This window comes from Salvelinus sp. IW2-2015, linkage group LG23, assembly GCF_002910315.2.
Source record: "Salvelinus sp. IW2-2015 linkage group LG23, ASM291031v2, whole genome shotgun sequence".
Lineage (NCBI taxonomy): Eukaryota > Metazoa > Chordata > Actinopteri > Salmoniformes > Salmonidae > Salvelinus > Salvelinus sp. IW2-2015.
This window is the reverse complement of record NC_036863.1, coordinates 36,490,787-36,518,084: the sequence shown is the minus strand read 5'-3', so window position 1 is coordinate 36,518,084 and position 27,298 is coordinate 36,490,787. Positions and strand designations below refer to the sequence as shown.

At 42.6% G+C, this 27,298-nt stretch overlaps 2 protein-coding genes across 5 annotated transcripts; one reads left to right on the top strand and one right to left on the bottom strand.

Moving 5' to 3' along the window:
- Window positions 1-5,805: 5,805 nt before the first annotated feature.
- Window positions 5,806-16,119, bottom strand: LOC111950794 (trimethyllysine dioxygenase, mitochondrial). 2 transcript variants are annotated; one of them, XM_023968681.3, is made up of 7 exons: window positions 15,851-16,119; window positions 9,734-9,910; window positions 9,030-9,309; window positions 7,674-7,793; window positions 6,817-7,053; window positions 6,324-6,462; window positions 5,806-6,150 (listed from the first exon to the last, which is right to left on the bottom strand). In XM_023968681.3, exons 1-7 carry the CDS (start codon window positions 16,023-16,025, stop codon window positions 6,019-6,021), a joined length of 1,260 nt encoding a protein of 419 aa, XP_023824449.1. In that variant the 5' UTR covers window positions 16,026-16,119; the 3' UTR covers window positions 5,806-6,018. The 2 variants fall into 2 exon arrangements, with proteins under 2 accessions (XP_023824449.1, XP_023824451.1); XM_023968683.3 differs by lacking the exon at window positions 15,851-16,119 and adding an exon at window positions 14,061-14,186.
- A 2,870-nt stretch (window positions 16,120-18,989) lies between these two features.
- LOC111950903 (uncharacterized) lies at window positions 18,990-26,817 on the top strand. 3 transcript variants are annotated; one of them, XM_023968831.2, is made up of 6 exons: window positions 18,990-19,332; window positions 20,246-20,357; window positions 24,629-24,686; window positions 24,914-24,946; window positions 25,132-25,283; window positions 25,471-26,817. In XM_023968831.2, the coding sequence occupies exons 3-6, from the start codon at window positions 24,638-24,640 to the stop codon at window positions 26,200-26,202; spliced, it is 966 nt and encodes a 321-aa protein (XP_023824599.1). In that variant the 5' UTR covers window positions 18,990-19,332; window positions 20,246-20,357; window positions 24,629-24,637; the 3' UTR covers window positions 26,203-26,817. The 3 variants fall into 3 exon arrangements, with proteins under 3 accessions (XP_023824599.1, XP_023824601.1, XP_023824600.1); XM_023968833.2 differs by lacking the exons at window positions 18,990-19,332; window positions 20,246-20,357 and adding an exon at window positions 22,141-23,916; XM_023968832.2 differs by lacking the exons at window positions 18,990-19,332; window positions 20,246-20,357 and adding an exon at window positions 22,141-23,920.
- The last annotated feature ends 481 nt before the right edge of the window (window positions 26,818-27,298 follow it).

Sequence of the window (27,298 nt, the reverse complement as noted above, 5' to 3'; positions counted from 1 at the left end):
ACCACATATAGCATTGCCCTTGCTCACGTGTATCCTGGAACAATGATGTTCATGATCCGGTATGACCAGTCTGTTTTCATTTGAGATGTGAATGTCTCCCTGAATATCTTGCTTTAAACATATCTTCCATTGTCATCATAGGCCATACACCTCTAACCAGTATTTGTTAGCTATTAATTCACAATGTTGTACACATTTGAGAAATGCTACACCCATCAATATGAATTAAGTCCCTTCGGTGGGTTCTTTGTGAAACTCAGGATTGTTGCTCATAATAAAAAGAATATGTGCATACAGCGTAACACCTGTGATTACCAGAGCTAGATCCTTATGAGATCATTATGAATATTTAATCTGATATTGAGGATTAATATGGTATCACCTCCTGCTTGGTCGCCTCTCTCACAGATACATAACTACGACCGGGCAGTCATAAACACTATCCCCATGACGTTGTCAAGCGATGGTATGTGGCTCACAGAGAGTTGACCACAAGAGATGAGGAAGCCAGAGAATGATGGTGGTCAAACTGAAGCCTGGAAAGGTAAAAAAAGAGATGCCTTTTCATTGATCTAGACAGAAAAGATTAATCACTACATGTTATATAAGAGGGGGTGGGGACATCTGAACCAGGATTGGGTTTCAGGGGATGGGTAAAGTCCTACAAAATCGTACACAAAACATACAGTATGTTCCCTCTTTTTCTGGTAGTTCTCTTCATTGATAACTGGCGTGTCATGCATGGTCGGGAGTCCTTCACAGCCTGCGCAACGTGTGGCTGCTACCTGACAGAGACGACGCCTTGAACACTGCCGCTCCTGGGTCTGCAGGCCTGAGTGAAGAAGAGTCTCCAACACCCAGCAAAAGCTCCAGTATTTTGGAGATAAAGCTGCAGCCCTGCTTCTTCAAATAACAATATTATCAAATCAACAAACAAAAAAAATCACAGGTGCCGAATACAACAAGCCCTTAACCAACAATGCAGTTCAAGAAATAGAGTTTAGAAATATTTACTAATATAAATAAAAAAAATGAAATAAAAAGTAACACAAGATATTTACATAACAACAACGAGGCTATGTACAGGAGAACCGGTACCGGTCAACGTGTGGGGGTACAGGTTAGTCGAGTAATTTGTAAAGTGACTCTGCATAGATAACTAACAGTGAGTAGCAGCAGTGTAAAAACAAAGGGGGGGTGGTGGTCAATGTAAATAGTCTGGGTGGCCATTTGATTAATTGTTCAGCAGTCTTATGGCTTGGGTTGTAGAAGCTGTTAAGGAGCCTTTTGATCCTAGACTTGGCTTCCAGTACCGTTTGCCGTGCGGTAGCATAGAGAACAGTCTATGGGTGACTGGAGTCTTTGACATTTTAAGTGTTTAAGTCAAGAACATGGACTGTGATCTGCATTATGCATGCATATGCTCTTGTTAGAACAACAATCATCTTTTGAACTGGAACTTAACATATTGAGGTGTTTAACATATTGGCTTTTTTAGGTAGTTTCTAATCTTAAAATATTTTAGTATCTATCATACATAGCACTTTACCAGTATTTAATTTTTGATTCATGTATTTAGGAATTTTGCTTTCCAATACTTTCTTGATTTGATTTTTATTGTTAATAATAATAACCCTTACCCAGTCTGCTTTCCCACATGTTCAAGAGGGCCACCATTGTTCCTTCCCAAAAAAGCAAGTAACTGAGCTAAATGACTACCGCCCCGTAGCACTCACTTCTGTCATCATGAAGTGCTTTGAGAGACTAGTCAGAGACCATATCACCTCCACCCTACCTGACACCCTAGACCACTCCAATTTGCTTACCGCCCAATAGGTCCACAGACGACGCAATCGCAACCACACTGCACACTGCCTAACCCATCTGACAGGAGGATACGTATGTGAGAATGCTGTTCATCGACTACAGCATTTACACCATATACCTCCAAACTCGTCATCAATCTCGAGACCCTGTGTCTCGACCCCTCCTGTGCAACTGGGTACTGGACTTCCTGACGGCCGCCCCCAGTGGTGAGGTAGGTAACAACATCTCCACCCCGCTGAACCTCAACACTGGGCCCACAAGGGCTCTCAGCCCTCTCCTGTACTCCCTGTCACCCACGAGCGTGACTATGCACGCCTCCAACTCAATCATCAAGTTTGCAGACGACACTACAGTGGTAGGCTTATTACAACAACGACGAGACACACAGGGAGGAGTGAGCCCTCGGAGTGTGGGTCAGAAAATAACCTCACACTCAACGTCAACAAAACAAAGGAGATGATCGTGGACTTCAGAAACACAGAGGGAACCCCCTATCCACATCGACGACAGTAGAGAGGTAGAAGATTTAAGTTCCTCGGCGTACACATCATGGACAAACTAAATTGTACCCACACAGACAGAGTGGTGAAGAAGGGCACAGTGCCTCTTCAACCTCAGGAGGCTGAAGAAATTCGGCTTTCACCAAAACACTCACAAACTTTACAGATGCACAATCCTGTTCGGCTCTATCACGCTGGTACAGGCAACTGCTCGCCCACACCGTAAGCTCTCCAGAGGTAGTGACTGCACAACGCATCACCGGGCAAACTACTGCCCTCCAGCACCTACAACACCCGATGTCGCAGGAAGGCCATAAATCATCAAGGACACAACCACCCGAGCCACTGCCTGTCACCCCGCTATCATCCAGAAGGCGAGGTCAGTACAGGTGCAACAAAGTAGGGACCGAGAGACTAAAAACAGCTTCTATCTCAAGGCCATCAGACTGTTAAACAGCCACCACTAACATTGAGTGGCTGCTGCCAACATACTGTATCACTAGCCACTTTAAACAATCCACTTAATATAATTTACATCCCTACATTACTCAACTCATATGTATTTACTGTACTCGAACCCATCTACTGCATCTTGCCTATGCGTTCTGTACATCACTCATTCATATATTTGTATGTACATATTCTTCATCCCTTTACACTTGTGTGTATAAGGTAGTTGTTGTGAAATTGTTAGGTTAGATTACTCGTTGGTTATTACTGCATTGTCGGAACTAGAAGCACAAGCATTTCCGTACACTCGCTTAACATCTGCAAACCATGTATATGTGACAAATAAAATTTGATTTGATTTCTAGGGGGCTTTTTTTCTTGCACGACAGACTGACATGCATTAAAATGTGTCCAGCATCAAAGGAAAATACAGATTAGTTATTTTTTTATGAGTGTCATGCATTCTATACACTGCTCAAAAAAATAAAAGAACACTTAAACAACACAATGTAACTCCAAGTCAACACTCTGTGAAATAAACTGTCCACTTAGGAAGCAACACCTGATTGACAATAAATTTCACATGCTGTTGTGCAAAGGAATAGACAAAAGGTGGAATTATAGCAATTAGCAAGACACCCCCAATAAAGGAATTCTGCATGGGACCACAGACCACTTCTCAAGTTCCTATGCTTCCTGGCTGATGTTTTGTCACTTTTGAATGCTGGCGTGCTTTCACTCTAGTGGTAGCATGAGACAGTCTACAACCACACAAGTGGCTCAGGTAGTGCAGGTCATCCAGGATGCACATCAATGCGAGCTTGGCAAAATTTTGCTGTCTGTCAGCGTAGTGTCCAGAGCATGGAGCGCTACCAGGAGACAGGCCTACATCGGAGATGGAGGACTGTAGGAGGGCAACAACCCAGCAGCAGGACTGCTACCTCCGCAAGGAGGGTGCACTCCAGAGCCTGCAAAATGACCTCCAGCAGGCCACAAATGTGCATGTGTCTGCTCAACGGTCAGAAACGGTCAACAGCACTGCATAGCTACTCGCCCAAGCCTTCCCATTTCTTCTTCTCCCAAATCCAGTCAGCTGATGTTCTGAAAGAGCTGCAAAATCTGGACCCCTACAAATCAGCCGGACTAGATAATCTGGACCCTTTCTTTCTAAAATTTTCTGCTGAAATTGTTGCCACCCTATTACTAGCCTGTTCAACCTCTCTTTCGTGTCGTCTGAGATTCCCAAAGATTGAAAGCAGCTGCGGCCATCCCCTTTTCAAAGGGCACACTCTTGACCCAAACTGCTACAGACCTATATCTATCCTCCCTGCCTTTCTAAGGTCTCGAACCAAGTCAACAAACAGATTACCGGTCATTTCGAATCCCACCATACCTTCTCCGCTATGCAATCTGGTTTCAGAGCTGGTCATGGGTGCACCTCAGCCACGCTCAAGGTCCTAAACATATCTTAACACATCGATAAAGAACAATACTGGGCAGCCGTATTCATTGACCTGCCAAGGCTTTCGACCCTGTCAATCACCACATCCTCAACGCAGACTCGACAGCTTGGTTTCTCAATTATTGCCTTGCCTGGTCAATGAATACGGCCTTCTGTAAACGGACCATCCTACCATCTCGACTTGGTGATGTCAACAAAATAGCCTCCAATACCCTACTCAAAAATTGATGCAGTCTTTCACAGTGCCACTTTTGTCACCAAAGCCCAATACTACCACCACTGCGACATTACGCTTCGTTGGCTGGCCCTCGCTTCATACTTGTCGCCAACCCACTGGCTACAGGTTATCTACAAGACCCTGCTAGGTAAAGTCCCCCCTATCTCAGCTCGCTGGTCCATAGCAGCACCCACCTGTAGCACGCGCTCCAGGCAGATATCTCTCTGGTCACCCCCAAACCATTCTTCCTTTGCCGCTCTCCTTCCAGTTCTCTCTGCCAATGACTGGAACAACACAAAAATCTCTATACTGGAAACATCTCCCCTCACTAGCTTTAAGCACCAGCTGTCAGAGCACCACATATTACTGCACTTACATAGCCATCTATAATTTAGCCCAAACAACTACCTCTTTCCCTACTGTATTTATTTGCCCTTTTACCCCATATTCTATCTCTACTTTGCACATTCTTCACTGCAAATCTACCATCTACCATTTGCAAATCTGCAAATCTAACTGCTATATTGTATTTACTTCGCCACACCCCTTTTTTTGCCTTCACCTCCCTTATCTCACCTCCACTGCTCACATTTTTAGACTTATTTTCTACTATTATGATTACTTCATGATGACAGAAGTGAGTGCTACGGGGCGGTAGTCATTTAGCTCAGTTACCTTAGCTTTTTTGGGAACAGGAACAATGGTGGCCCTCTTGAAGCATGTGGGAACAGCAGACTGGGATAAGGGTTGATTATTCAATCAAATCAAGAAAAAAGGTATTGAGAAAGGCAAAAGTTCCTAAATACATGAATCAAAAATTAAATATCTGGTAAAAGTGCTATGTAGTGATTGAGACATACTAAAATATTTTAAGATTAGAAACTAACCCCTAAAACAAAGCCAATATGTTAAACACCTCAATATGTTAAGTTCCAGTTCAAAAGATGATTGTTGTTCTAACAAGAGCATATGCATGCATAATGCAGATCACAGTCCATGTTCTTGACTTAAACACTTAAATAGTCAAAGACTCCAGTCACCCATAGACTGTTCTCTATGCTACCGCACGGCAAACGGTACTGGAACGCCAAGTCTAGGATCAAAAGGCTCCTTAACAGCTTCTACACCCAAGCCATAAGACTGCTGAACAATTAATCAAATGGCCACCCAGACTATTTACATTGACCACCACCCCCCCTTTGTTTTTACACTGCTGCTACTCACTGTTAGTTATCTATGCAGAGTCACTTTACAAATTACCTCGACTAACCTGTACCCCCACACGTTGACCCGGTACCGGTTCTCCCTGTACATAGCCTCGTTGTTGTTATGTAAATATCTTGTGTTACTTTTTGATTTCATTTTTTAAAATTTTATTTAGTAAATATTTTCTAAACTCTATTTCTTGAACTGCATTGTTGGTTAAGGGCTTGTTGTATTCGGCACCTGTGATTTTTTTGTTTGTTGATTTGATAATATTGTATTCTGAAGAAGCAGGGCTGCAGCTTTTATCTCCAAAATACTGGAGCTTTTGGCTGGAAGTGTTGGAGACTCTTCTTCAMTCAGGCCTGCAGACCCAGGGAGCGGGCAGTGTTCAAGGCGTCGTCTCTGGTCAGGTAGCAGCCACACAGTTGCCGCAGGCCTGTGAAGGACTCCCGACCATGCATGACACGCCAGTTATCAATGAAGAGAACCTACCAGAAAAAGAGGGAACATACTGTATTGTTTGTGTACGATTTTGTAGGACTTTACCCATCCCCTGAAACCCAATCCTGGTTTCAGAATGTCCCCACCCCCCTCTTATATCAACATGTAGTGATTAATCTTTTCTGTCTAGATCAATGAAAAGGCATCTCTTTTTCTTTACCTTTCCAGGCTTCAGTTTGACCCACAACTCATTCTCTGGCTTCCTCATCTCTGTGGTCAACTCTCTGTGAGCCACATACCATCGCTTGACAACGTCATGGGGGATAGTGTTTATGACTGCCCGGTCGTAGTTATTGTATCTGTGAGAGAGGCGACCAAGCAGGAGGTGATACCATATTAATCCTCAATATCAGATTAAATATTCATAACATTGATCTCAAAGGATCTAGCTCTGGTAATCACAGGTGTTACGCTGTATGCACTATTCTTTTTATTATGAGCAACAAATCCTGAGCTTTCCACAAAGAACCCACCGAAGGGACTTAATTCATATTGATGGGTGTAGCATTTCTCAAATGTGTACAACATTGTGAATTAATAGCTAACAAATACTGGTTAGAGGTTGTATGGCCTATGATGACAATGGAAGATATGTTTAAAGCAAGATATTCAGGGAGACATTCACATCTCAAATGAAAACAGACTGGTCATACCGGATCATGAACACCTCATTGTTCCAGGGATACACGTTGAGCACAGGGCCAATGCCTATCATGTGGTTGCGGTGGTCGCTGACATTTTCAATGTACTCATGCTTGATAGGCACCCGTGCTAGCAGCTCAAAGTTGTCAGGTGTCTTCTGGAGCACGTGGTCTGCAGAATAGAATCCATCCACGAGCAGTGTTCTTCCTCCCGTTCCCTCATGTTTAAGGCAATGGAACACTTGGATCCTGTAATTCAAAGTCAATGGCATCAAAGTAAGTCACATGATGTCATGAAATGCCCAATAGATGGCGTATTGCCCTGTCATTTCATGGGACACCAAGGTGGAGTCTATCACAGTATATCTTGTTTTATCAAGATTCAAGAAATCTGTGCCATAGCAATGTGCATCTGGCTTGCATCTTATCAGTTAARAAAGCCATAAACCGGTGATGAAACAGTGTCAAACTGCAGCTTCCAAAAGGAATGGCCTGTTTCACAATGCTGAACCTGTTGTTACAACTGTCCATTTTACTAACAATATATATTCCATTTAGCAGAYGCTTTTATCCTAAGCGACTTACAGTCATGCGTGCATACATTTAAAGTATGGGTGGTCCCGGGAATCGAACCCACTAACCTGGCGTAGCAAGCGCCATGCTCTCCCAACTCAGCTACAGAGGACCACATCATTGTAATCACCGAACACAATAACCTACATAGATRTCTAAMGTGTCTGCAACTGAAGAGGAATCTCAACCTAACCAAGATACAGATCAGCATGTGTGCTGCCGTGCTAAATTGACCTGCCATGATAACTCAAACAATTAACACCCATTCGTGTGTGAACATCTTTCTGAATACGTACCCACAAGGCTCCTGGAAGTATGAGGTGTCTGTGTGACGGTCTAGGGCCAGATTGGTGTAGGCAGTGTCTCCTCGGGAGAAATCTGAAGTGAAGTTCCACATCTTGCCATACATAGTCTCCCTAATAGGAAACAGGAATGAAAACATAAAGTACAGTCTGCCGTCTCAAAAATAATATGACATTATACAAGAACAATTCAAACAGGTTTATAATGGAAACTTTACTCCAAATAGTTATCTTTTGTTTCTTTGGGGTGTCAGAGATGGGATTAAGTGTTCAGAAGATGTTCACACACGAATGGGTGTTAATTGTTTGAGTTATCATGGCAGGTCAATTTAGCACGGCAGCACACATGCTGATCTGTATCTTGGTTAGGTTGAGATTCCTCTTCAGTTGCAGACACKTTAGAYATCTATGTAGGTTATTGTGTTCGGTGATTACAATGATGTGGTCCTCTGTAGCTGAGTTGGGAGAGCATGGCGCTTGCTACGCCAGGTTAGTGGGTTCGATTCCCGGGACCACCCATACTTTAAATGTATGCACGCATGACTGTAAGTCGCTTAGGATAAAAGCGTCTGCTAAATGGAATATATATTGTTAGTAAAATGGACAGTTGTAACAACAGGTTCAGCATTGTGAAACAGGCCATTCCTTTTGGAAGCTGCAGTTTGACACTGTTTCATCACCGGTTTATGGCTTTYTTAACTGATAAGATGCAAGCCAGATGCACATTGCTATGGCACAGATTTCTTGAATCTTGATAAAACAAGATATACTGTGATAGACTCCACCTTGGTTCAGGCATTGGAAACTTAAACCACACCACCTATGGAGTCCTTTATGAACCTGGTGGATTAATGAGAAGGCAGTACCACTACTCTTCTCCTCTTTGACAAATCCACACTCCATTCTAAGTGCTGAGAAAAGTTTGTTGTGCATGTTCACTTGGCAAAAGTATCAAGGGCTTGTTGTTAAGGAAACCAACATCTTCCCTGTAGCAGGTAGCCTAGTGGTTACAGCGTTGGGCTAGTAACCGAAACGTAGGCTAGATTGAATCCCYGAACTGACAAATTAAAAATCTGTCATTCTGCCCCTGAACAATGCAGTTAACCCACTGTTCCTAGGCCATCATTGTAAATAATAATTTGTTCTTAACTGACTTGCCTAGTTAAACAAAGGTCAAATAAATKTGTTTAAAAAAGCACTGTTGCTTTGTAACAAGCATTGTAACAAGCTAACACATTAAATAATCTCCCATTCTAAAACCATTTCTGTTTGTATGTATTGTGGTGGGTGGTATGCAGCTACKTTTAAGACCCCTGAACACCCCCTTCTCATTCCCTAAGAGGCCAGTACCTGATGAGGCTGACTCTCTGGGTAACCGTCTCTGTGGCCTCAACAGTTGGTGGGACACCCTCCACAAAAGCAATGCCATACAGCAGAAAGTTTCTGAGGAACTTCTTCAGTTCRTCATCACAGGTCATAAACTTGTCCCAATTGGCAGAGGGCACCTTGGCATTGGCATAGATGTCAGAGTTCCAGATGATGCGTGGCTGCATGGCACTCTGCTTCTGTCSCTCATAGCTGTTCTGAGCCAGCCAACTCAGGTTGTACTTTGTCACATGACCATCGGGCCCTGAGGTACACAAATCAAAGACAATTCCTTCTAATATACATCCAATAACTGTTCAAAAGAATGATGAGTAGGAATAGGTGCATATATCACAGTGCTGCCAAAAAGAAAATGGGCTGAAATAAAAAACATGACTGGCAATGAACTTAGAGTTTTTGACGACATCAAACAGACCTAGATATACGACCTCAAATGAAATGACTGATTGCAACCAGAGTAARGGATTTAATGGTTACAGTGTAAAATAAATCATATGGTAGCAATGTCTGCCGTGTCTACAGTATGTCATTATAGCCTTTTACAAGAGGCAAAGGTCTCCCTGAACAATGCAGTAACTATCTCAGGTTTGGCAGTGGTCAAGTTCCAGGCTACTTCACAATGTGGGCTTCTCTTAGTTGAGAAAAGCAATCTTCAAACCAAGACTTACATGTGAGGAAGAGATTCTCATCRTCCACCCTGGTGTTGGCAGGACATATGTTCAGCTCCACATGTGATGTATCTAGGTTCCTCTGGTTGGTCTTGCTGTTGTAGCAGGAGGCAGAGCGGCAATGATCCCGTAGCCACACATAGTCAAAGTGCATCACAAGTCCTCCATAGCTGAGCTCTGAAGATTCAAATGTTAGATTTAAGTAAATATTAGCGTATAATATGGAAACTGGCCTAGTCAAGTGTCAGGTCCAGACACTGTTCTAACCAATATACCAGATTAAAGTCCAACATTGGAACGAGTACACCCCCATTCTCATTGACAGGGCTGTAATGGAGCAGGTTGAGAGCTTCAAGTTCCTTGGTGTCCACATCACCAACAAACTAGAATGGTCCAAACACACCAAGACWGTCGTGAAGAGGGCACGACAAAGCCTATTCCCTCTCAGGAAACTAAAAAGATTTGGCATKGGTCCTGAGATCCKCAAAAGGTTCTACAGCTGCAACATCGAGAGCATCCTGACTGGTTGCATCACTGCCTGGTACGGCAATTGCTCGGCCTCTGACCGCAAGGCACTACAGAGGGTAGTGCGTACGGCCCAGTACATCACTGGGGCTAAGCTGCCTGCCATCCAGGACCTCTACATCAGGCGGTGTCAGAGGAAGGACCTAAAAATTGTCAAAGACCCCAGCCACCCCAGTCATAGACTGTTCTCTCTACTACCGCATGGCAAGCGGTACCAGAGTGCCAAGTCTAGGAGAAAAAGGCTTCTCAACAGTTTTTACCCCCAAGCCATAAGACTCCTAAACAGGTAATCAAATGACTACCCRGACTATTTGCATTGTTTGCCACCCCCCCAACCCCTCTTTACGCTACTGCTACTCTCTGTTCATCATATATGCATCGTCACTTTAACCATATCTACATGTACATATTACCTCAAATCAGCCTGACTTACCGGTGTCTGTATGTAGCCTCACTACTTTTATAGCCTCGCTACTGTATATAGCCTCGCTACTGTTTTTCACTGTCTTTTTACTGTTGTTTTTATTTCTTTACTTACCTATTGTTCACCTAATACCTTTTTTGCACTATTGGTTAGAGCCTGTAAGTAAGCATTTCACTGTAAGGTCTACACCGGTTGTATTCGGCGCATGTGACAAATAAACTTTGATTTGAAAGTCCAACATTGGTTCTCAAGTAACACGAGGCTGAAAAGACWTGGCATGGGCTCTCAGATCCTCAAAAGTTTCTGCATCTGCACCATTGAGAGCATTTTGACTGGCTGCATCAGCACTTGGTATGACAACTTGGCAAGGCGCTACAGAGGGTAGGTGCTACCCAGTACATCAAATCAAATGTATTTATATAGCCCTTCGTACATCAGCTGATATCTCAAAGTGCTGTACAGAAACCCAGCCTAAAACCCCAAACCGCAAGCAATGCAGGTGTAGAAGCACGGTGGCTAGGAAAAACTCCCTAGAAAGGCCAAAACCTAGGAAGAAACCTAGAGAGGAACCAGGCTATGGGGGGGGGGGGCAGTCCTCTTCTGGCTGTGCCGGGTGGAGATTATAACAGAACATGGCCAGGATGTTCAAATGTTCATAAATGACCAGCATGGTCAAATAATAATAATCACAGTAGTTGTCGAAGGGTGCATCAAGTCAGCACCTCAGGAGTAAATGTCAGTTGGCTTTTCATAGCCGACCATTGAGAGTATCTATACCACTCCTGCGGTCTCTAGAGAGTTGAAAACAGCAGGTCTGGGACAGGTAGCACGTCCGTTGAACAGGTCAGGGTTCCATAGCCGCAGGCAGAACAGTTGAAACTGGAGCAGCAGCCCGGCCAGGTGGACTGGGGACAGCAAGGAGTCATCATGCCAGGTAGTCCTGACACATGGTCCTAGGGCTCAGGTCCTCCGAGAGAGATAAAGAAAGAGAGAAGGAGAGAATTAGAGAGAGCTTACTTAAATTCACACAGGACACCGGATAAGACAGGAGAAATACTCCAGATATAACAAACTGACCCTAGCCCCCCGACACAAACTACTGCAGCATAAATACTGGAGGCTGAGACAGGAGTGGTCAGGAGACACTGTGGTCCCATCCGATGATACCCCCGGACAGGGCCAAACAGGAAGGATATAACCCCACCCACTTTGCCAAAGCACAGCCCCCACACCACTAGAGGGATATCTTCAACCACCAACTTTCCATCCTGAGACAAGGCYGAGTATAGCCCACAAAGATCTCCGCCACGGCACAAACCAAGGGGCCAACTATACATCACTGTAGCTGAGCTCCATGCCATCCAGACCCACTGGTATAGAGGCCATCATAGGCTGTTCTCTTTGTAATCGCACGACAAGCGGTAGAGATGCACCAAGTCTGGACCAACAGGACCCTAAACAGCATCTACTCCCAAGCCATACGACTACATTGACCCCTTTTCGAACAACCTTTTTTGACTCATCACATATACTGCTGCTACTGTTTACTATCTGTCACTTTATTCTTAGTTATACTGAACACAAATATATACCTCAACATGTAAAGTGTTGGTCCCATGTTTTATGAGCTGAAATAAAAGATCCCAGAAATGTTCCATACTCAAAAAAAACGTATTTCTCTGAAATGTAGTGCATACATTTGTTTACATCCCTGTTAGTGAGAATTTCTCCTTTGCCAAGATAATCCATCTACCTGCCAGGTGTGGCATATTAAGAAGCTGATTAAACAGAATGATCATTACACAGGTGCACCTTGTGCTGGGGACAATAAAAGGCCACTAAAATGTGCAGTTTTGTCACAACAATGGCACAGATGTCTCAAGTTTTGAGGGAGCGTGCAATCAGCCTGATGACTGCAGGAATGTCCACCAGAACTGTTGCCAGATAATTTAATGTTAATTTCTCTACCATAAGCCGTCTTCAACGTCATTTTGAGAATTTGCAGCACGTCCAACCGGCCTCACAGCCGCAGATCATGTGTAACCGCGCCAGCCCAGGACCGCCACATCTGGCTTCTTCACCTGCAGGATCGTCTGAGACCAGCCACCCGGACAGCTGGTGAAACTGAGGAGTATTTCTGTATGAAATAAAGCCCTTTTGTGGGGAAAAAAACTCAACCTGATTGGCTGGGCCTGGTTCCCCTGTGGGTGGGCCTGGCTCCCCTGTAAATGGGCCTGGCTCCCAAGTGGGTGGCCTATGCCCTCCTAGGCCCACCCATTGCTGCATCCCTGTCCAATCATGTGAAATCCATAGATTAGGGYCTAATTTATTTATATGGACTGATTTTCTTATATAAACTAACTCCATAAAATCATTGCGTTTATATTTTTGTTCAGTATATATGTATTTATCTACCCCTACGTCGTACCCCTGGTATATAGCCAAGTTATCGTTACTCATTGTGTATCTATTATGACGTGTTTTACTTTTTTATTATTTCTTTCTCTCTGCATTGTAACATGCTGACCAGACACGTCGCGTGAGCGAGCGTCACAAAATAAATTTWGAAATCCATGTTATTCAATTATTGCACCCACACTGCTTGCGCGCGCCAACAACCGTCTGCGATGCCAAGAGCTAAAATATGACTCATTTATATTTCTGACGCAGATCCCACTGCAAGTCCTGCCTCTCCCATCTCCTCATTGGTTTATAGAAACAGGTACCCACGTGCCATCTCCTCATTTGTTATACCCACATGGGTGATTGAAAGACAAACTGTTTTGCCGGTCGTCTTGGTAATACTATGAAAGTTTAGATGCGATCACCATAGACAGATGACTACAAACGATTCGGTTGGCCGTTTTATGTGTGGATTAATTGTCGAGTAGAGGACCTTGTGCATTTCAGATAAAATAACAACTCAATGTTTTTATCCCAGGACAAATTAGCTAGCAACAGCAAGCTAACTAAATAGGACAAATTAGCTAGCAAGTGCAAGCTAACTAGCTAAATTGCCATACATGTTTAATGCTTTTCGACCTGTCCCCAAATTAATGTCATTGGTTGAGAGTTTGTTTTGATATTTTAACCTGCGTGTCGTGATCTCGTTTGGTGTAGGGGGACAAAATAAATGTATGCACGATAGCGCACGCGCGCAGCCGGTTTGGGTTCCGTGTTAGGAAGGGCCCGTAAGCACTTTCACTGATAGTCCACACCTGTTGTTTACGAAGTACGTGACGAATAAAATTGTATTTGATATGAACAWATTGAACTTCAATAACAAACACATGGGAAGCTAGAGCGAATTAAATGCCAAATAATCATAGCCTTTGGTAAAGGGAAGCGCAGATAAAAAACAATTGTCAAGACACTCACCAAGGCATTCTTCCTGAAGTTGCCAGTGACAACTCGTCGACTGTGGAGCAGCAGTATACTGCCAAACCTCACTTCATTCTGGGTCCGTATGAGTCGGGAGACCAAAGGAGCCTGTGTTTTCGAAATGGGTTGCAAATCGCCATGTAAACGGAAAAACACCCGAGCCAAAGACATTATCTGTTGATGTAGGAAAAAGGAAACTGCTCTTGATAGTATCACCGATATTTAATAAGCTTACGTATCGGGCCACACCGCCTTCATCAAGCTTTATGATAAAAAAAAATTGACCTTATTAGACAGGCCACCAATTCACATCAAGGGTTGAGCAAAGAAAAACAATAGTGAATATACAATAGAAAAAATAATATACAAAGTGTATATAAAGGCGTATTGAACACGTCTGTAAAATCTCAATGAGACATAGTAGAGTTTTCATTAGTCACTGGGTACATCGTACGAAAAACGTCAGAATAATCTACAAGAGACACATATTTCATGTTCAAATTCACAACATAACATAGATAGGCATTTCATCATTAAGTCCTTTAGGAAATAATGTCTGGAGGGTGAAAATCCAAAAACATTCTCTTTTACTCAGAGTATTATTAATATCTCCTCCCCTGTCTGATATCTTAACTTTCTCTATGCCACAAAATCTAAAGGTGGAAATGTCATGCTTCAGGTCATTGAAATGTACAGCGACTGGATAATCCCTGTCGTTTCTCCTGATTGAACTTTTATGTTCACTAATTCTCTGTTTGAGAAGGGGTGGTTTTATCGACATAAGAGAGCCCACATGGACATGTAATAATGTAAATAACATGGTGGTTGGAACACGTAATAATGTCATTTATTTGGAACCGTTTTCCTGTGTGTGGGTGGCAGAAATATTCACATTTCATCATATTGTTGCACTGTGCGCATCCTCTGCATTTATAGTTACCATTTGGTAGAGGGCGTAAAAGAGTTTGGCTAATTTTCTTTTGTGGCTGGCAGTTGGCATGAACCAATTTATCGCGTAAATTGCGACCTTCCTTTACACAATACGTGGTAGATATTAAATTCAGCCGGCAAAGCTGGGTCCGATGATAAAATATGCCAGTGTTTCTTGACCACAGCTCCCACTTTTTCGCGAATTCAAAGTATATGTAGTTTGTGAACATTACGGAGTGTTCTTTGGCTTTAGCGGGTCTTTTTTGTAGCAGTTCATCTCGTGTTTTTTTCCAATGCCAAATTATGAGCTTCATCCACACATTGTGACGAATAGCCTCTTATTAGAAACCTAATGCGCATCTCCGCTGCTTTTTCTAGATAATCCTCTGTGGAGTGGCATATACGGCGCAGTCTAAAAAAAAAAGGCTTCTTGGAAGTCCTCTTTTTAATGGCTCAGGGTGGAAGCTGTCACCCTGTAATAGGATTTGTGTCCGTTTCTTTTCTATACAGAGTTGTAAACAGGGTTCCATTTGATTTCTCAATCCACATATCGAGATAATGAACACGTTGAGTGTCACGTTCAATAGTGAATTTGAGATTAGGGTCAATGTCATTGAGTAGTGCCATAAAATCTGACAGTTTTCTTCAGTTCCTTCCCATATACAAAAATGTCGTCAATATATCGATACCATTCAGGACTTTATTCAAAAATGGATTCTCGTTTTCATTATTAACAAAACGTTCTTCAAAAAGACCCTCAATAACAAACACATGGGAAGCTAGAGCGAATTAAATGCCAATAATCATAGCCTTTGTTAAACGGAAGCGCAGATAAAAACAATTGTCAAGACACTCACCAAGGCATTCTTCCTGAAGTTGCCAGTGACAACTCGTCGACTGTGGAGCAGCAGTATACTGCCAATACCTCACTTCATTCTGGGTCCGTATGAGTCGGGAGACCAAAGGAGCCTGTGTTTTCGATATGGGTTGCAAATAGCCATGTAAACGAAAAAACACCCGAGCCAAARACATTATCTGTTGATGTAAAATTGGTTTAGATGGAACACTGGACAGGTGCACAATTATATACAGTAGTTGATGTGGATTATTCGCGTCAGAGACTGTCTCCTGCACAAATTATAATTTCCCTGAATTACTTAATTGCTTTGATTGAGAACAAATCAACTCGTATGGTTTGATAATCTGAGTATGCAATGCTCACAGAACAGATCTCGTGTGGATTCCAGTCAACTGTTGATAGCAGCACAGTGACTTGGCTGTAATTCAGATTTCGTGGACCTTCATCCGCTTCGATGAACACCTACAATGACAATCCCGGAGATTAATTATTAAACAAGTTTGCTCCATTTTTCCTAGTAGTTTATAGTTTTTGCTGGCTAGCGTTGCAGTATTGTAAACTTTGGCCTCGTACCTTGCTAACATTGACGCTGAGAACTGCTAGTATAGCAGCTATAAAACAGTTTGAGGTCACGTTCCTCTGCCTAGGCATTGCTGTCTCATGCCATATTTTACACCTTGATCACACCGACAGTGTCTTTGTGCAAAATGGTATGCAGCATCATCTGGATGTACAACATACACCTTCTGCTACAATTTCTTTTAAGCCATCTGCGCATACAGCTTTACGCATACGTTCGATAAATCGAACGTATGCACCACACAGAACCCACTGCCAATGCAATGCAAACACAGCGTTCCATTGGAAATGAAAGTACTTTTGGTGAACCAAAATTAATTTTCACTGTCGGTGTGATTGAGGCGTTACAACACCTGGATGGATATTGTACATATCAACTAACCACATATGTTATATCAAACTGTCACTTGATGACTCAGTCAATGACGTGCCATGCAACAATTGGTTGATGCATGCTACGTCTGAGCAGGGGTACGCGACCTAACGCCTCAATCACATCGACAGTGAATTTGCTCAAAATGGGACGCAGTATCATCTGAATATATGTAAAACAAAAGTTCAATATTCACTTTCTGATATCATTTCTGTGAGGCCATCTACGCATACAGTTTGATGCAAACGTTCAGTAGATGAATCCAACTTATGCACCACACCAGTCGAGGCTCTTCAGAGGAGGAAGKGGAGGACCATCCTCCTCACTGAATTTCAGAAAAATGAAAATAGTTAAACATTTAAAAAGTTATCATTTTTAGATAAAACTATACAAAATATAATCACGTCACCAAATAATTGATTAAAACACACTATTTTGCAATGAAGGTCTACAGTAACCTCAACAGCACTCTGTGTGGTAGCACCATGGTGTAGCCGGAGGACAGGTAGTTTCCGTCCTCTTCTGGGTACATTGACTTCAATACAAAACCTAGGAACTTCATGGTTCTCACCCCCTTCCATAGACKTACAAAGTAATTATGACAAATTCCAGAGGATGTCCTCCAACCTATCAGATCTCTTGCAGCATGAACTGACATGTTGTCCACCCAATCAAAGGATCAGAGAATGAATCTAGTACTGAAAGCATAAGTGACAGCTAGCTAGCACTGCAGTACATCAAATGTGGTGAGTAGTTGACTCAAAGAGAGAAAGACAATAATTAAACAGTTTTTAACAAATTCATTTATTCAAAAATGGAGGAGGACGAGAAAGAGAGCTAGCTATATTTCATGTTTTTCTCTTTCACTTATTTAGCTAGCTACCAAATACAGCTAGCTAGTTTAGCCTACTCAAAAACCTGGCTCAAACAGAGGGATGCTATGTTAGCTAGCTGACTATGACTATTCAACACTGAAACTGCATGATTGTAGCGGGTTTACTAATGCATTAGTTCTATTAGCTATGTTGACTATGACGTTACTTTAGCTAATACGGTGAGCTAGCTGCCATGATATGAAGGTTTGGCTTGAAAAGGTTTTTTCGCCTGGTCACAGACAGCTGATGTGTTGTGCATTGAAGTCCACAAGCGAAGGGAAGAGGTGAGAGGAGGAGAGCGCGTTGATGTGAGAAGGAATACAGCGAGTTGTTTGTATGTGGCTATGAAAGTGAACTGCTTGCGTGTGATCAGGGGTGTATTCATTCTGACGATTCTGATGAAAAACGTTTCTTAAACGGAAGCAAACAGAACGAAACGGAGATAAACACACCTGAATTTGTCCAATAGAAACTCTTGTTTGCAGCTGTTGAACTAATGATTACACCCTAGGTCAGCTAGATGCAAGCAAGAGTGTGCAAGGCAATATTGAATGTGTCACCGTCTGTCCCATGTGTCACTGTCTTTCACCTCAAATCTTTCTCTTGACCTGTGTGCACCTACGTTGAATTCATAGGCTAGGTTGAAGCAACCTCATGATGGGGAGAGGGAAAATTTGAGTATCATGTAGTAGCCTAAAYCTATCTATGTTAAACTGGGTAGTAGCCTAAACCTATCTATGTTAAACTGGGTGAATGGAATATGAATGACAGTCATCCAATATGCTGTAATAGAAATGAGGCTTCATCCACACGTTCTCCCTCATCTTTAATGGCRCCGACCGCCACTGCCCCACACAGAATGCACTGCAACTGCCTCTGCAACGCAATGCTGCAAGACAAACGCAGCGTTCCATTGGAAATGAATGTACTTCTGGTGTACCAAAACACAATAATACTGTCGGTGTGATCAAGGTGTATGGAAATTAATGTACTTCTGGTGTACCAGAATGCAAATTCTCTGTCTGTGTGATCGAGGCGTAAGTCTCCCAGTTCTCGTGCTTGCTTCTGCCTCCCTCTGGTAGACTGGCATAATGCAGCTTGGGTCCGAGTTCTGAAATGTTGAAACAAACATGTATTTGAGGCTCAGGGCTGATATTAAAAAGGCTAATTGTGTGAGGGATAAATGTTTACCCAAGATTATCAAATACTGTAGCTAGGTAAAGTAAAATCAAAGTCTCGTACCACAGAGTTTCTAAACATATTGACCCTATGCGTCACAGGTTCCATCCATCCGGTTTGCACGGACAGGGATGACCGCTGAGGACTCGCGGCTTGCCCCGCCCTGTTTTGCAACATCGAAGCAGCATTTTGAAGACATTCGTTTAAAAAAAAATACAATGTATCCTGTCGTTGATATAGGATGGAAGTTTCTCTAGAGCAACTACTTTTTTCATGTCTGAAAAGCCAGTAAATGCGAAATGGAGTGCTGGTACTATTTGATGAGCGGAGGAAAAAATATTTTCGCTTAAGAGATATGGCTGTGAAGCCATGTGCTTCTTTGTTTACAAAATCAGAGGCTGTTAGTGGAGTGGTGGAATTGTGTGAATAGTTCTGTAAAGAATTTGGATTTGTAAGATGTGAGCCGCACAACCGGTAAGGAAGTCTGCGTTTTAGTCTAGTTGAAGACTAATATAATGAATTGGTTGTCCTTTTTTGTTGTTGCGTGAGACATAAAACCCGTGGATTTACTTTGTCGATGGCCTTTGACATGCGCGCGTATATTTCGGATTATTTTGGCATCTATGTTGCTTTGACCATCAAACCAGAAATTGTTTGCGTAAATGAGTTAAATCTTTCGGCAATTACCGCTACGGAACTTGTCAGTAACTTTGCGGTATCATGATTCATGCGTGGAAACGCCGGATTGTGTGTAGCCACTAGCCAGCTTGCTAACGTTAGCTAGCTAGCTAGTTACGCAACAAAGAGATTTCGGAAGGAGGGTAAAGACCCCTGAAGAAAGTGGCACAAATGTTACCTTTCATTAGCAGCATTTGTAAGGACGAAAATCTCAGAGCCCAAAATTTGTTTAGCTCTGAACTACATCACCAGATAGATTGTCTATCTAGTTAGATTGACCTAACTATATTGTTTGATTTGTCATAATAGCTAAATGTGTCATGACTCGTGCATTAGYTAATTTTGGAAGTGCACTTTCACATTCGGTATTTTGGAGAATAATTGACTACGCACTGAAACCTATTTACTCGAAGCCAGCTAACTATTCTGCAATAGATTGGCGCTCTAATAACTTTGCATAGCGCGTACAATTACTATTACAGGGATGTCCTCATGTGGATTTTATGTGGGGGGGGGAAGGTCACGTGGGTCAGACGTTTGTTTACAATCAACCTCTACAACCCCCACACACCAATTACTCCATTAGTTTAGTTGAGGCTATGGCCATTGCTACGCGAATGTTTTACAATGTTACATTATTTATGGAGTTTTGATATTGTGGACTCATGGTTTGTTATTCAGATATTAACATGCAATAATATTTTCCCAGTACCTGCAACTTGCCTGGAGAAGTCTATTCAGACAGTGGGACAAACTGTATCTGCCAACTCAATGCCTAGTTTCAATTCCCTAGGATTGGGTCAAACTGACCATTCGTACGGGTGAGTGTTGTGGACTGTGGGAACATGGAGGAGTCTATGCATAAACATTTTGCTTGCATCTTTTTAACACTTCACCCCCTAATTACATACCATTAAATTAATGTTTTGAGACCCCTGATGCCTTACAATGTTTACTGAGAATGTGCTTTGTGGGGAGCTTGTCTGCTATGTAATAAAGTGCTTACAGTGCAGGTAATGGTTATGTCCTACCTACCGCAATGTGAGCACTTCTGTCACAAGGCAGACGTCCTATCTGCTCAAATCTGACGTGGTCATCCAACATTTTGGTGAAAGAAGTCCACTAAATTGTATTTTCCCAATTACATAGTTTCTGTCTTTTTTTTAAACTAGGCAAGTCAGTTAAGAATAAATTATTGTTTTAGTGGGTTAACTGTTTTGTTCAGGGGCAGAATGAGAGATTTTTTACGGTTACTGGCCCAACGCTCTAACCACTAGGCTGCCTCCCACCCCATAATTGGTGGGATCCACTGAACTTGCCATTTTTGCCCATTGGTGTCAAAAGTGCTGTTTGTGCAGGTAGATAAACTCATCAGACCTACTGCAAAACCAGCACTTCCTGACTCACAGGGTGCACCACTCATCCAGTTCCACCAGAGGGTAGGAATTCCTTGTTCGCAGTTGCTGCAAATAACATTGCCAGGGATCTCTAGTGTGGGTTTGTGCTATAATGAAAGCACAGCCCAGATGCTGTGTCTCTGATGTGAATTCACAAAGGTTTAGATCCCTTGAAAACATCCAACTACGTTTTTGCTGGTTCTGGTCAGCTTTGCTGGGTGATCAGCCTGTGTACCTCAGAGTCGCTGTGCAAACCCATGCAAAACTGACTATAACTGGAACTGATCACCCTTCCTGACTCACTACCCCTTGTCAACACAAATAAACCTAATATCGACTTGCACCTTTGCTGTCTCATCTTTGACCCAAATAGGGCCCTTTAGCTACTAGGATAGCTGTCTGAGTCACACAGCTTGTCTCTTTCCCTGAACAGCCCAGGAGTAATTTTGTTTCACCATTTTCTCTAATTTATTGGAATTTAGTGCAACTGGTCGTGGAACATGCTATGCTTCCTTGTGGTTTTACATTCTAAGTGGGGCCACTAAGACTAGCTTGTGTTGAGAGGCGGAGTCTTGGGCAATTGCCGGCAATCTTAAGAGGCATTGCACTTGTCTCGGTCTGACAGCACTGGCAGAGCGCTACCACTGGAGTAGATCACATGGGAGGTGACATACAGAAAACAGGCAGGGCAAGGATGTCAACCATATTTCTGTGGAGGATAGTAAGATCACATGGCAAACAGTACATGAGAGGTATTTGAAATGTGACATGAAGTGAATGTTTTAGATGCACAAGTCAGAAATAAAGTGTTTGTTTGGACCCTATCTATCTTGCATTGAGACTCTGTTTTGTTGTAGAATAGCAAAGAATGAAGTGAACTCTACTGTAGCTTGAAGGTATTTTGTAATCATGCAATAGTAATAATACAGCTTTGTGTTGAGTAGTAAATCAAAATAGTACTTGTTATTTAGTTGACAACAAATCAAATATTCGCAATGACAATCTATCCCCTCGGCCTTGAGGAGGATAGCAGGTTTTCTTAGCTACAACATCCCAACTTGTGGCAAAGGCCAGTGACGAATAACATATTTTGAACATCATGCCATATAGATTTTTATACTGTATCAATCAAATGTCTTTTATAAAGCCCTTTTTACATCAGCAGTTGTCACAAAGTTATTTATAGATACCCAGCCTAAAACCCCAAATACGTTTGAACATTGTGTTTTATCCCTAATGTGGAGCATTGGAGGTGTCATGCATGGCTGGGAAAGAATACCTTTAGCAGTATTATGACGTAGTGCTAAAGGATATAATATGACATTTMCACTGTCTGCCATATAATGGTAGTCATGTAGTATGTTGTCATAACGTGTGCCCCAAAACACAACTGCTAATTTTCCTTGGAATCTATGTCTTTGAAGGGGGTGAGGATAGACTGGTCAGGACAGGCTGGCCATGAAAGTGGTTTATAATCTTCTGCTGTATCACTACAGGATATTCTTTGATTATTATGGTGAGTGTGTGTCTCTCAGGGTCTCCCCACTGTTTTAGCGCATTTCTCAGATTCCTGCCCTGTCCCCCTCACACCTGTTTAAACGCCCCTCTGCCTCCTTAAAAGTGTGGCTCGAGCCCATTCAGGGAGCCTCTGATTCTGCCTATGCCACGACTACAGCCCAGATGAAGGCCCCTACAGCCAGATTGCCACTCCTCAGTTCCCCTTTTCCATTGATGTTAAAACATTTTTTTACAAATAATTTCTGTAGGTGTACAAATAGGCCTAATGTTCCCCCTTAGGTGTTTTTAGATAGTGACTGTTCTCAAAGTGAAGAATTGAAGGATGTGGCCCCTTGCCACATAGCCTGTCAGGTTCATGGAGGGTAGTGATTATCTGTGCTTTCTCAATGCCCGGCAGAGAACATGATGACAAGGTACTGGTATTTGCYTTAAAGATCGCAGAGGTACAATGTATTTGTCTCTCTTAGTGTGACAGTTAAGTAACGCAATATGAGCTCTGACAGCAATTTAGCAGAAGCTTGTGTGTAGCATTCTCTACTAATCCATCTCATACATACTATTTGAGTTGGCAGTGTCCTAGAGCCCTAGAATTTGAATGTGCGTACTGCTAATGATGACCTATAAGGTTGTTCTGTGGTTATGCTCGGTGTACTTTTAGTGATGTAGGCCTGCCTCCAACACAAAAGTGTTGTCATTTGTTAGTAACCTGTAACAAGGCAGTAAAGACTTCTTTTGATATCCTTTTTCAGCATTATTTACTTGAAACAGAAGTCAACCCTACACCCCCAACCTAATTGTCTTGCCAAGTAACAGAAGTTTAAACGGAAAACCCCAGCTGTTTTGAGAGAAGGGGTTAATTTTGCTGTTCAAGCAGGTTTTGTCAAGAAAATGTCTGTTTTGCTAATATTACCCCCTTGGAGTCCAACATATGTCTGAACAGAAGTTAACTTGAAAAGGGGTYGAAAAGTTTCAAGTATTCTGTACTGGGACATTTTAGAACTCATTTGGCATACGTGTGTCAGTTGATGATGATCATCATGCATTTGGTATACATATGACATGAAGAGAGAGCCTACAATGTATCTCGTCTGAAGAGTATTTCTAGCAGGACTAAATGCAGCTGTAGTGAGGCCCAAACATCAAGGGACCCTACCGCCCCATGCACACTCTCTGCCCTCAGCGGGTGCCTGGCTGTCACGATTTTACGAGTTGTAAGCCTATTTCATTTGAAGTTTCCATTTGATCGTTAATTCCCTCGGGTACACACTTATTATAGTGCTTAATGAGCGCTTTAACCATGTCCACGTCTCAAGAAGAAACGGATGGTAGAGGTGCAAGGGGTGGAGTTACTTGGGGTCAATAGCCAATGGAAAGCACCCAAATTATGAGTGGCATTGAGTTCAGTATTTATGAACTGTAAAGTTGTCTCAAACTGACACTGGACTGTGAAGAGATACGAGTACAGGCGAGTAAGAAAATTATTTGAAAATGATCTGCTTCATATAATATGTGCTTTGATCATTAGGCTGGTCAAGAAGCCTGACTAGGTTCATTCAATTAATATATTTATCATTATTGTATAAGGGGAAGTTTGATTGCATGAATCAATGATTGATTGTGGGTCTAAAACAGGATTTCTTTAAATTAGTTAATTGATGCTGTGGACATAAGCTGGAGCACCAGAGCCTTTGCTGGAGTGAAGTGGGAAGATCTTTATATTCTATATAAAATGTCACTGCTGCTCAGTCAAGGCGTAACTTGTCAGTTTAGGGTCATGTGTAATGTAATTAATCTATTATAAGGTGGACTGGTGATTTAATTGATTCATGTGGTAAATTGAAAGCTTTCTGTGTAGTCTGATGAAAATGAAAGGATATTTTGATGTAGGTAGTTTCAAATGTGAAAGAAACTAGTCCGTTTATCATCCAATGTGCCAATACAGCTACTAAGTGAACAGCAAGTGTCTGTGTGTTCTATGATCAAAGCAGAAGAAAATAGAATTCATACTGTATTTTACACCAGTCAAGTGTCTGTGTGTTCTATGATCAAAGCAGAAGAAAATAGAATTCATACTGTATTTTACACCAGTCAAGTGTCTGTGTGTTCTATGATCAAGGCAGAAGAAAATAGAATTCATACTGTATTTTACACCAGTCAAGTGTCTGTGTGTTTTCCAGGTGGCAAAGATGATTTCTCAGGTTCTCCTGACGGGGACAYTATGTTGTCTACTCCCAGGTATGTTTCCACTCTAAACCAACATGTATGCCGAGATGGCAACTAAATATAGCGTATAGAACGGGGGCATAGCTTTCTATTGCAAATGTGATAACGCAAACAGATTTTATGAAATAGAAAGTTATAAAGTTTTCCTAAACTTCTGAGTCTGCGGATATTTCTGCAGCAAGACCCCTCTCAACACCTCTGATCCTGTTGTATTCTCTATCCCTTATCCCGCTCTGCAGGTTTGCTGGATGCTACACCTCTGAAGGCTAGAGGTAAAAGAAAATACAACAATGGCACGTGCTTGTTTTACTGTGTAGCCTACTCTTTGATTTATGTTTGACTTGCGTATGTGTGTGCGAATGTTGGCACATGCAAGAAAAAAAGGTTTAATAATTTTTCCTGAATGTGTTTTCTCCATCCCCCTCTCTTCCACCATGATTCCTGTCATTAAATGCAGCTGTGAGGGAGGTCAGCATCGACTCTGCCCAAGCTCATGGCTTCCTGTCTCAGTCACGGCCCAAACGGAACGTCGATCCCAAGTGGCACCGCGGCACGCCTGATTTCCAGTCCTACTACAAATTCTACAACAGCATCGGCCATATTGAAGGAGTGAGTAAAGGGAGCATATCATGAGACACTTAAAGCAGATTTTTCATCACTGTAATAATGAATGTTAAACATAATTTAATACAGGTCCTTGTCATCTGCCCATTCCTCAACCCACCTGATCACTTATTTTATCTTTCCCTCCCTCTCTCATTCTCAAACCCTGTGTGGATCTTTATATTCCTCCCAGGTGTATGAGATTGACAGGATCAGGATGCTGTATCAGCAGATGCGTCACCTGGAGCAGGTCTATGGGCCAGACGCCTCAAGCTACCAGAATGCCCTGGGTGTGATAACCCCACCACCCACCACYGCAGCTCCTACTACCACCACACTGCCTGCTACCACTCAGCCCCCTCCTACTACTACCACTCAGCCCACTCCTACTACCCCAGCACCACTTTCTTTTACTAAGATTGACATCCTGTATCTGTGTAACCACAAAGACCCCCTCTGTAAAGCTCACATCGTCTACCTGCCTGCAGGGGCCATCCCGGTCCTCTGTGACCCACGCTACAACCCTGCCTGCAAACCCCAAACTGGTAAGGTGGTCATTGCTGCTGTACCTATGGAGCCAGCTCCTGCAGCACCTCTGGAGCAAGCTGTTGAAGCACCACCTCCACCTCCACGATCTCCTAAGAAGTCTCTCCAACCTCCTCGTCCTCCTCCCATCGTCATTAAAGGGATGGAGTATGACTGTGACCCTTACTGGGACCCTGACTGCCTGATCGATCACCCACCTCGCCCTGTCAAGGCGACTGAGCCACTTCCACCACTCCATACTCTCCCCATTGTTGTGGAAAAGGCGGTGAAGGAAGAAGTTGCTCCTGGGGAGACCAAAACACCTTTTGACCCACGTGATTTCCGGCGTGACCTCTTTGACCCTTACCGCTATTCTGACCAAGCCCCTGACCCCCAGTAGACGATTAAAACAACAGAAAATGGACATACAAATAAAACAGTAGTGTTAGTTTATAACAGAAGGTCAGTAAACAAATACAGGTAGGACTGTGAACAAAACCATAAAATGTTTTTTTTTACACAATTTCCCCCCAAGTATGACACTTTTTCACTTCCATCAGAGAATATGGTTTCAGTTTGAGACAAGCCTGATAAAATCTTGTATTCAATGTGTGTATGTGTGCCTGTTATTTTCCTTAACATTAGGACATTTGTCTGGGTGTGGACTCTACGAGGTGTTGAAAGCGTTCCACAGACACAGTTGTGTCATGTTGGCTGGATGTCCTTTTGATACCATTTTTKATACACACGGGAAACTGTTGAGCGTGATAAACTCAGCAGAGTTGCAGTTCTTGAAACACTCAAACCGGTGTTCCTGGCTCCTACTACCATATCCTGTTCAAAAGCACTCAAATCTTTGGTCTTGTCCATTCACCCTCTGAATGGAACACATACACAATCCATGTCTCAAATGTCTCAAGGCTTAACAATMCTTCTTTAATCTGTCTCCTCCCCTTCATCTACACTGATTGAAGTGGATTTAACAAGTGACATCAATAAAGGATCATAGCTTTCACCTGGTCAGTCTGTCATGGAAAGAGCAGGTGTTCCTGATGTTTTGTACACAGTGTATACAGTGCATTCGGAAAGTATTCAGACCCCTTCACTTTTTCCACATTTTGTTAAAATGGTTTGTCGTTTTTTTCCCCCCATAACTCTACACACACAATACCCCATAATGACAAAGAAAAAACAGGTTTTTATTCACAGCAAATGTATAAAAAATATCAAACTGAAATTTTACATTTACATAAGTATTCAGACCCTTTACTCAGTACTTTGTTGAAGCACCTCTTGCAGCGATTACAGCCTTGAGTCTTCTTGGGTATGACGCTACACCTGTATTTGAGGAGTTTTTCACATTCTCTGCAGATCCTCTCAAGCTCTGTCAGGTTGGATGGGGAGCGTTGCTGCACAGCTATTTTCAGGTCTCTCCAGAGATGTTAGATCAGGTTCAAGTCCGGGCTCTGGTTTGGCCACTCAAGGACATGAGACTT